Consider the following 10975-nt stretch of genomic DNA (forward strand, 5'->3'; position numbering starts at 1 on the left):
CTTGCCCATTATGAGGCTGTGAATTATAACTAATCCTCCTATGGCATTCTCACTAACTTCTTGTCTCTGTTTGATGTTTAATGCTTTGATGTCATTTGCTTTGATCCCTTGATATGAGATGTGGAATTCAAGCTAGTTTTTCTCCCCAGTCAGAGCCAGAAGTGTCTCTAAATGTCTATGGTGGAGTTCATTCGGGAGCCCAGGTTCCTACCTCTGCATGTTCTCAGCATCCTCGATGGTCTCAGGCAGAGCCTTGCCTTTGGTCTCAGGCAGCAACAGCACGAGTCCCCCAGCAACTAGGCCAACCACAGCTGAGACACAGATGAGAATCACATCAAGAGCCGAAAGGCAGTCTCTATAATTAGGGTCTCCTTGTCTCCCTCTCTCTTTTGGGGGGGGGTGTATGTTTTCCCATTCTTATTTATAGACTCCCTCGCCACCTCTCAACACCCTATTTTCCACCATAAATAATACAGCCAAAGTCAAACACCATTGGGTTACAAATCCTTTTAGGGAAATGAAATACTTAACATTTTGAGTCAAGGTTATTCTAGGCTATGGGACATTGCCACAGAGTTAAGAAATTTCAGAGTTAGAAAATAACTCTGGAAAGAGAAACTTAACCATATGAAGAAGAACACAACTCTGCCAATATAAAGCATTTAGCACTGGGAACAAGTCAGAAAATTGGACCATTGCTAGCCAACAAGAGTAACTGCATGAGGACTGGCAAGATGGCTCAGTGGGGTCAAGAAGCTTTCTGCTAAGTTTGAGTTCAACCCCAGGACCCACCCACATGGTAGGAGGAGAGAACAGAAGTCCTCATCCATGCAGATATGTGTACACACACACACACACACACACACACACACACCATGAATCAATATAATCAAGTCCTTTTGGTAAAGGAACAACACATTGTTTATTAATGCCTATACAATACTATCACAAAGCATAATGAAGCCATTTAGTTCAAGCCCAGATGTTCAGAGAGCCTTGAGAATGGTGGTACTCACCTGTAATCCTAACACTGGAGAGAGTAAAGGGAAGAACTGTGAATTCAAGATCAATATGACCTACATAATGAGGCACTGTCTCTGTGCTATTTAATTAAAATAGTTAAACATTTTACTTTATGTGTATGGGGTAGTTTGCCTGCATGTATGTTGGTGTACCACATGGTACAGTGCTTCTGAGCCCAGAAGAGGGCATTGAATCCTCCAGTCAGTTATTAGTTGCTATGTGGCTGCTGGGAACCAAATCTGGGTCCTCTGCAAGAACATCTAGTGCTCCTAATCACTGGAGAATCACTCAGCTCCTTGGTTAGTTTTTATTGTAAACTTGGCACAACCTAGAGTCACTTGGGAAGAGGAATCTCATTTGAGTAATTGCCCAGATCAGATTGGCCTGTGGCCACCTTTGTGAGAGATTTTCTCCATTGATGATTGATGTAGGAGGGCCCAGCCCACTGTGGGTGGTGCCATTCCTAAGCAAGTGGGCCTGGGCTAAGGTAGCAGAGGAAGCCAGTGAGTGAGCCAGGAAGCAGGGTTTCTCTGTGGTTCCTGTCTCTGAGTTCCTGCCTTGAGATCCTCAGTGGTGGACTATGACCTGGAAGTGTAAGCTAAATAAATCCTAAGCTGCTTTTGGCCAGAGCGTTTTTTGTTTGTTTTTGTTTTGTTTTGTTTTGTTTTGTTTTATCACAAGTAACATAAAGGAATCTAGAACAGTCTTAACCTCCTCTCCACCCTCAAGGTGTGTATTAGTGGTAGAGAGCTTGCTTAGCACATATAAGGCCCTAGGTTCAATCTTCAGTATGGAAAAGCATTGCAGGCCCAACTCAGTGGTTGACCACTGGGCTGGAGATGGCCACACACATTTCTTTGTTCCTTTGTTTAAGTCTCTAGTTGTAATTTTTAATAGTAACCACACTAATATTTTTGGCTTTTAGATTTAAATTGGAGATACATAACTTTAAGAAGTGTGCTTTGATTCCCCCTGCTACCCCATAACAGAAGGTAGCAAATGGGGCACTAGTTCCTCATTAGTTTGGGGTTTCACAGAACTGTGTTCTGGACTCCAGTTCTCTTTAGAAAAAGCAGACATTAACCCACAGGGCACAGTGCTGAAGCACAAGCCCAGTGCTGATGTCTGACTCTGCTTCCTGGCTGGTCTGAGGACCTGGTGAGGTCCTGAGAGGACTCTGGCTTCCTGCCATTTGTCAAGTGACATGATGTACCTTATAGGCTTGTTCTGACTGACGCGAACAAATGCTTGCCAAGCCCTTAGGATGAGGCCCGATCCATGGTGTGAACTATGAGCATGGGTGAACATAACTAACTTCTCTGGATCCCTCAAGCCTCTTAGGATGATCTATACAGTAATGAGCAACAAATGCAAGCAAGACTCGGCTATTTCAGCTGACTCAGAGTCCTTTCCTTTAGTGGGTTTCACTACATAGCTGTGATGGTTAGCTTTCATTGCCATCTTGATATAACCTAGAATCAGGGAAGAGACTCTCAATGAGTCTCTGAGAATCTTGCCTACATTGGGTTGGCCTGTGGGTATCTCTATGAGGGATTGTCTTAACTTAGTTGATGTGGGAAGACCCTGCCCACTGTTGGTGGCACCATTCCCTAGGCAAGGCAGTTGTATAAGGACTGAAAAATCATGTGAGCCTAGGCAAACAAGTGAGCATGCACACATTGATCTCTGCTGACTGTGGGTGATGGGACTCACTGCTTAAAGTTACAACCTCCACACAATGTGGATTGTGACCTGGAATTGTAAGCTATGACAAATGCCTTTCTTCCCTATGTTGTCTTTTGTCAGGGTATTTTGTCACAGCAACGGAAATGAAACTAGGTCAGAAACCCAGATCCTCCTGTACTTGCTTCCTCAAGTGCTGTGATCACAGGAGTGCCTTAACACATCTCTCTAGCTCTGAGTTTGAAGACAGTGAGGTCCAGTGAATAGTAGATCATATGATTAGCTTTTTATAAATGCAAGAATCATCCCTGTTAACCAGGATAGCATTGCCCACTTTCTGTGTGATTGTGGTCTATTTTGTCCTGCTGCTATGGATGGCACTGGGGCTGTGCCTGTGCCAAGCAAATGCGGTGTCATTGAGCCACACCCGGCCCACCAATGAGCTCTTAGCCAGTAATTCTAGGCTTCTTAGATGAAATAGCTAATGAGAGAGAGAGGGAGAGAGAGAGAAAGAGAGAGAGAGAGAGAGAGAGACAGAGACAGAGAGACAGAGAGACAGAGAGACAGAGAAAGATACATAGAGACAGAGAGGGAGGGAGGGAGGGAGGAAGGGAGAGGGAGGAGAAGGAGGAGAAGAAGAGGATGATGATGATGATGAGGAGGACAATGAATAGTAGGAGAAAGAAGAGAGGAGAGATGGAGGGAGGAAAGAAGAATCTTAGTTACCTTCTTGCCACCAGATTAAAGGTGAGCAAAGGAAGTTGACCAAAAGCCTTGCAGAGGTGAACTGGGGACTGTCTTTGAGTTTGTTACAGTCTTTGAAATACAGTCCTTTTTGTCCTCCAGTAGAAGGTGAAATGGGTCAGGATCCACACCACTTCATATGTGCCTAGACTTTTCTTAGACTCGCTCAGTAGTGGTGGTTACAGAAACATGGAGCCCCTATTTGATGTCAAGAAATGTCCTGCTGACCCCTCAGCTAGTGCTTGAGAGTCAGAGTTTTGGGCCTGGTAGCTCTGCTTATCTCAGGGTAAAGAGTTCATGTGCTATCAGTGTTGGCCATCTTGTTAATAACATGGGACTCGGAAAAATTCACCGGGTCTGTTTTGATGGAAAGTCATAGCAACAGCTTGAAACTTTGCTTGGCAGGCCTTCCAGTGTGGAGAACTTCCCTCTTACAAATCAAGACCAAGGGAAAGGAGGGAACAAACCAAGGTAAATAAAGGGGGCAACATGTAGCTCCAAGAGAGCAGTAGTGGGTGCATTTGCCAGGTAGTCCAGGGGAAAAGCCAGTGTGACATATCCTGGGGAAAACATAGCTTTAATTAAGTCTAAAAGCTTCTCAGAGTGGATCTAAACGTAGACTGAAGTGGTGTACTGAGGCGCTCGAGTCAACCTGAGCTGGTGAATGTGAGCCTGGATTTGAATCCACAGTCATTCTTGTAGGCACATGTAGGCAGGAAGTTGTCCCAAAGTCTGCAGCAGGGCAAAGGGCAGTGCACAGTGACTGAATGGGGGTGCTCAGGGTCCCTGGGACCCTTTTAGATTTTGTGATCAGTATCTATAAAGGCTGACATACTCTATCCACTTACTAGTTCGGAGGGAGGGAGAGGGCTAGGAAGCAGCTGGGTGATTCCCATTAGCTCCTGACTCCCCTGGCAATAGCAGAAAGGGCCATGCCATGCCTTATCCTGAACTCCATTGGGGGAAAGGTAGAGGTGGGGTGAGGATCAACACATGGGCTCTGTCTTGTTGACACGTGCTATTAGTTGTGAATTCCGTACTAGCTGGGTTTTGAAATTTTAAACATCTGTCTTTGAAGTATGAAGTAAGAGTGCTTGGGGAATGGAAGCAGAAGGGTTCTTTGACAGACCTGAGAAGGATGGACGTCACTGGGGAGGGGTGTGAGTGCCTCAGGGAAATGTCTTTTCTTCTCATCTTGCCTTCAATTTGTACTTCTAAGGTCTCAGTTCCATAGCTCAGTGTTGGTATTAACTTGAGAGCATCAAAATAATACCACTAATGTTACTGATCACTAGTAACTAAAGCTATGGTGCTTTCTCACCAAATACGACCAGCGGGAACTCCAGCCAGATGTCGGTGAGACGGTAGACCAGGAAAGGTGTGATGATGCCGCCAATGTCACACATGGAGGAGCAGACGAGGACACCGAGATTCCTAAGTCACAGGAAACTGATTTAGCCTTTAACTTCCTGTAGGAGGTACCTACCACTGTACTCCCTAGGCTGTTAAGTGTCTAAGAACGGACAGCCATTGATTCTGTTCATTTCAACGTGCAGAAATGATGGGTGGGCATAATCTCACCCATGGTCTGTTGTTTTGTTTGCTCTAAGCCTTCAGACTGGACAGAGAGTGACATTTGCTTTTCCTTCTATCATCTGACCATTGCCATGTCTGTGGTTGCTGTAAACCACTCAGCTGGTCACTCTCTGAATTGTGGTCATGCTCCTGAGTCCTGTGGCTTCTTGGTGTTATTCAGCCTGTAAGACTGAGTGTGAACTATTGGCTACTGCCTTTGACCACCTACCTATTCCCTCACTGTGCTTTGAGAAGTAAGGCTCTCTAGCCCAAACCCGAGTGTTTCCGCTCACCTGATGTATGTGGGGTACAGTTCAGCGTTGACCAGGCAGACCATTTCGTAGGCCATGGTGATGCCCATTCTACCCAAGCACGCGACGGTAATTTTCAGCCACTGTAGATCTGAGGGGGAAACCCAAAACTCATGCACTGTACATATGATCACTTTTCCTCACACAGGGCTCCAGAGTGGACTTGGAAGGACAAACTTCACATTGCAGAATGATATGGGGACGCAAGAATAGTTCTCTACAGATATGAGACAAATGTAGCAACCTCTGCTCTAACCATAGATGCAGGTCTAACATTTTCTGTGTGTGTGTGCATGCAAGCATCTGCATGCTGGTCAGAGGTTGATGTCATGGGTCTTCCTCCCTCAACCTGCCCCTTATATAACAAGGCAGGATCTTTCACTTGAACAGAGGTCACCAATTGAGATAGTCTAACTAGTTACCTTACTCTAGGGGTCCTATGTCTTTGCCAGGACTCATGTGGGTTCCGAGGATCTAAGTTCTGGCCCTCATACTTTCATAGGAACTGTTTTACATGTGGAGCCATCTCTCCAGGACCAATGATCTCTCTTTTAAACAATGTAGGACTGGAGAAAGGACTCACTGGTTAAGAACACTTGCTGCTCTTACAAAGGACCCAGCAGGCTTCTTACAACTGCCTGCAACTCTAGTTCCAGGGGATCAGACACCCCTTATGCACCCATGTGCACACACCTACATATATACATACATACATATATACATACATATATACATATGTGATAGAAGTCACATGATGGAAGGAAAAGCAAACATCACTCTCTTTCCAGTCTGAAGGCTTATAGCAAACAAAACAACAGACTGTGGGTGACATTATGCTCATATGTATACATGAATATATATGTGTGTGTGTGTGTATATATATGTATATTTACATACATATATATACACACATATATGTTAAAATATTATGTAAAATACATACAGACATGCATAGGATATACATATACGAACGTATTTTAAAGTATAGCTTAGGGGCTGGAGAGATGGCTCAGTGGTTAAGAACACTGACTGCTCTTCCAGAGGTCCTGCTGAGTTCAATTCCCAGCAACCACATGGTGGCTCACAACCATCTGTAATGGGATCTGATGCCCTCTTCTGGTGTGTCTGAAGACAGCTACAGTGAACTCATTATGTATATAAGAAAAATAAGCAAAATCTTTAAAAAAAAATTTCAACCGGGCTGGTGAGATGGCTCAGCAGGTAAGAGCACTGACTGCTCTTCCAAAGGTACTGAGTTCTGATCCCAGCAACCACATGGTGGCTCACAACCACCCGTAATGAGATCTGACACCCTCTTCTGGTGCTTCTGAAGACAGCTATAGTGAATGATGCCGGAGCAAGCGGGGCCGGCAGAGGTCCTGAGTTCAGTTCCCAGCAATAACACACGATGGCTCATGGCCATCTGTACAGCTATAGTGTACTCATACACATAGATAAATAAAATAAATCTTTAAAAAATCAACCAAACAAACAAACAGACACCACAAAACACAAAACTTAGATGAAGCCTAAAGTATAGCTTAGGGTTCATAGCAAAGTGAAGAAAGTACAGACTTCCCACAGCTGCCCCACCAGCATGCATATAACCTCCTCCATTATCAATATTTTTCCCAGAGTAGACACCTATACCAGTTAATGAAACTGCATTTAAAAAGCATGGTCACCCAGAGTCCATGGCTGGCAAAGCAGCTACTCTAAGTAGATCTGGACACATGCACACAGAGAGTTCTCTTGTTCTGAGAGGCTCTTCCCTTCCCCTCCACTCCTGAACATTCCCGATCTATCTATTATCGCCATAGTTCTACCTCTAAGAGATTTGTAACGTTACACCTCAGCTTTTATAATAGTATTATGATCCCAGTTCCCAAAGCTGGGGTACTCCATAGAGGTTGTCCCAGAGAACCAGTAAGCTGTGGGCATATTTGTAAGTGATCGCTCATCTATGGTGGCCTCAAATGAAGTTCCACGTGGCTAAAAGGATTGTTTCGCAGCCTCTTTTCCCTTTTCTCAAACAGACGGTTTCATAAGGAAAGACACAAGATGGTTGCTGATGATATGGGATTTTCCTCATTTATAGCATAGGATTATACAGAGGTCAAGGGAGTTGCCAGGATGTTCTAGTGAGGCTTTGTGCTGGGCTTGCTCTCCTCAAAGCCACCTGCTCTCTGAACTTACCATCAGGGATAAACACCGAAGCTAGGCAGGCTGCTCCTGCCACCATATTTGACGCGGCCCAGGGATAGCGGCGACCAACCCGGTCTATGGTGAGGATGATGATGAAGGCGGCTGGGAATTCCACCAGGGCCGAGTAGAAGAAATCCAGGTAGATGTTGTCCCCTGCAAGGCCCATGTGCATGATGAGGCCCTGGTAGAGAACAGAGCTCGTGAACCTGAGCAAAGAGAAGAGCCAAAGTCAAGCGAGCACTGAGCATGCACTCCTGCCAGGAGAGCCTCAGGTTGGGGAAGAGGAACGGGTGGCGGCAGCAGCAGTGACCTCTGCTCGTGACTTTTTCTCTGTCCTTCCATCTGTGGCACTGCTTTTATACCCACTGTTTTACTGTGGCTAGAGGGACTTGAGAAGCAGAAGGCCTGCAAACAGTTGGGGAACTTCTCATTCATTGGCCCAGTGAGAAGCTGAGAAGTCCTGATGGCGTGACTTAGTGGAATGATAGCCAGTGACTCCTGGTTGTCAATCAGTTCTCTCTTTGTTTTATATGTGTGCATGTGTGTGTGTGTGTGTGTGGGTGTATAGGTGTATATGTGTACATATGTACTTGGATGCATATGTGTATATATATGTACATGGATATATATGTATATATGTGTATATGTATATGTTTACATATGTATACATATATATAAGTGCCATATCTATTTATATATATTTAATATAATGTTATTTATATATTATGTGTATATGTGTGTGGTGTCTGTGTAATTGTACCTGTGTGTGTAGGTCATACGTTGACCTCCTTCCTTTCCCTCTATTTCTCGCCACCTTGCCTTTTGAGACAGGGTCTCTCATTGAACCTGGCGCACCCTGATTGTCTAGACTATCGTCCATCAAGCCCCAGGGATCCTTCTGTCTCACCTCCCCAGCACTCGGATCACAGGCACAAGCCTTCTAATGCAGCTTTTTATGTGGGTTAGGTGTCCCATCTCAGGTCCTTCTGCTTGTGTGGCAGGTCCTTACTGAGCAGCTTCTGAGCCTCTTTGTGGTCTTCTAAAGCGGTTTGGATGTAAAGACTTGACTATTTAATTCAAACTTCATGAACCTGAAAACCCAGTGTATGTAGCCTCCTTGCACAATGATTTCTTCTTCGACCTGTCCCAGCTGGCTTTCTGACAATGTTTCTAATTTTGTTAACTTAAAATAATGGAAAATCTGAGGCTAACAGGCAAGGGAAAGGAGACCGTGGCCAAAGGTCCACACTGCCCTTGCTGCACAGGACCGTGAGAAATGTGGCTTTTGCCAGTGAGGACAGGTCTTTTTCTGCAGCCAGGATGAGGGGCAGTGCTCGCTGAGGGGGAATAGGCTCCTCAGAGCGTCCTCACACGGACACCCACGGCTCTGAGAGTGCCTGAGCACAGCCAACCCTGAGAAGCTGGTCTCTGCATTGTTGAGTCAGGGCTGTCTAATTCATCCATCCCTGGGTGGGCTTTTGAGTGTTTGTTGTCTCTTCCAAGTGAAAGAAGGGGAAAAGGCCTTTCTTCACTAGCTTTAGGTATCTGTGGAGAGCTATACTCAGGATCAAATAATCTATACTAATACTTATCGATTTGGATTATGTATTAGAACGACTTGGAGAGTGAAAATTACTGGGTCATAGTCCAGGGCTCCTTAAATATTTTTATACTCCCAACTGCTTTTTGCCTAAGATATTTTCATGAGACTCTTAGCATGTAGACATATAAAATAGGCATATAAATCTAAAAGTTACTAATAATCACAAAGAAATTAATTTTAAAGCAATTCTTTGGTCTACATATAATTTTATCAATTATTAAGATGAAATAAAATTTGCATGTTAATGGTATGGATATGCATGCTTATTTTAAAAGATATTTACTTATTTTCAGTTTGTATGTATCGGTGTTTTACCTGCATGTAAGTGAACTATATATGTATCTGGTACCCATGGGAGCCGGAGATGGTGACCAATCTTTCTAAACTGGAGTTACAGACAATGTGAACCATGATGTAGGTGCTGGGAACTGAACTTAGGTCCTCTTTTAAGAGCCACAAGTATTTTTAACCATTGAACCATCTTTCCAACCCCATATTTATTTTATGTAAATAATTAAATATTGATTATTTGATACAGCAAGACAAAGTGCATCTTCAATATTTTTCAGAACTGACTGATATTTTTGGAATTCTTTTTTTTTTCCTGGTTTTTCAAGACAGGGTTTCTCTGTAAAGCCCTGGCTGTCCTGGAACTCACTCTGTAGACCAGGCTGGCCTTGAACTCAGAAATCCATGGGTCTCTGCCTCCCAAGTGTTGGGATTAAAGGCATGCACCACCACTGCCTGGCTACTTTTGTAATTCTTAACTCAGATAAAGCTACTTCATATAGATACAGAGTAAAAAACAGCAGAATTATGCCTAGAACCACTTCATAAATTGTTGGAAGTTCTGTCCCGATCCCAAGCCAAGATTCACATTTCTCTGAAGTAAATGGTATCAGGCGAAACTGCTGTCCGTGAGCCACACGTCAACATCCTCTGGTAATGCTATTTTGGAGTGATAATTTAAGGGTGCGCTTTTTTCCTCTCTTTAATGAGAGCAACTGTAATTGTATGAATGCAGGAGAATTTGAAGTTAAGACAAAGGACATCCTTACCAATTGTACATCAAGATCAACGTGTGTTTCCTTATCTGAGGGGTTCTGACCAAGTCCAGGAACGAAGGGTTCAGTTTCTCGCCAGCATCCTCATCTGCTGTCAGGCTCTAAGAGAAGAACAAGAAGGGGGTTTTCTGGGTCCTAACAGGAACAGCAGCTGCACTTAACCACAGAGTACCCACCAGGGGCTCAGTCCTATGTCGGCTCAGTCCTGGGTTGTCTTATTTCGCCTTTACCCTAGAAGTTAGGGTCTGTTTTTCACTCCATTGTACAGAAGAGGGCCTGGGACATAGATCAATTATGTTGCACATGGTATGTGATTTGTAAGGTGTACTTGGGTACCATGGAGACCCAGCTCTGTGGTCCTGAGGGACTCATATGGAACCCCCCTGTGGCTGAGGGGAAAGGAAGCTCAGGTTTGAGACTGTGACACTGGGACAGCAACAGCATCACTTGGAGCTCAGTAGGAATAAAGTACCAAGAGGCTGAGAAGAAGGCTCAGCAGTTAAAGCACTTGTCGTAGAAGCATGAGGACTAGCGTTCATATCCTCAGAATCGATCTAAATGCTGGGTGGGAATGGTAGGAATGGGTGGGACTCTAATTCCCAGAGTGAGTTAGCTAGCAAGACTAGCCTCATCAGTGAGCTCTGGGTTTGATTGAGAGACCTTGTCTTGATGAATAAGGTGGAAGAGTGATAAAAGATGAGCACTTTGGAAGCAGAGGCAGGCGGATTTCTGAGTTCGAGGCCAGCCTGGTCTACAGAGTGAGTTCC

The 10975-nt window shown here is 44.5% G+C and overlaps 1 protein-coding gene across 1 annotated transcript in view; it reads right to left on the bottom strand.

Annotated features, from left to right (window-relative positions):
* Positions 1-10975, bottom strand: part of Slc22a2 (solute carrier family 22 member 2) — a 36110-nt gene that overhangs the window by 8802 nt on the left and 16333 nt on the right. Inside the window, exons 6-10 of the mRNA XM_031351691.1 lie at positions 10203-10309; positions 7533-7747; positions 5319-5427; positions 4772-4884; positions 212-311 (exon numbers count right to left, since the gene is read on the bottom strand). Of these exons, the coding sequence (XP_031207551.1) occupies positions 212-311; positions 4772-4884; positions 5319-5427; positions 7533-7747; positions 10203-10309 (644 nt within the window). The remainder of the gene's footprint in view (positions 1-211; positions 312-4771; positions 4885-5318; positions 5428-7532; positions 7748-10202; positions 10310-10975) is intronic.

Source organism: Mastomys coucha, unplaced genomic scaffold (genome assembly GCF_008632895.1).
Source record: "Mastomys coucha isolate ucsf_1 unplaced genomic scaffold, UCSF_Mcou_1 pScaffold5, whole genome shotgun sequence".
Classification (NCBI taxonomy): Eukaryota; Metazoa; Chordata; class Mammalia; order Rodentia; family Muridae; genus Mastomys; species Mastomys coucha.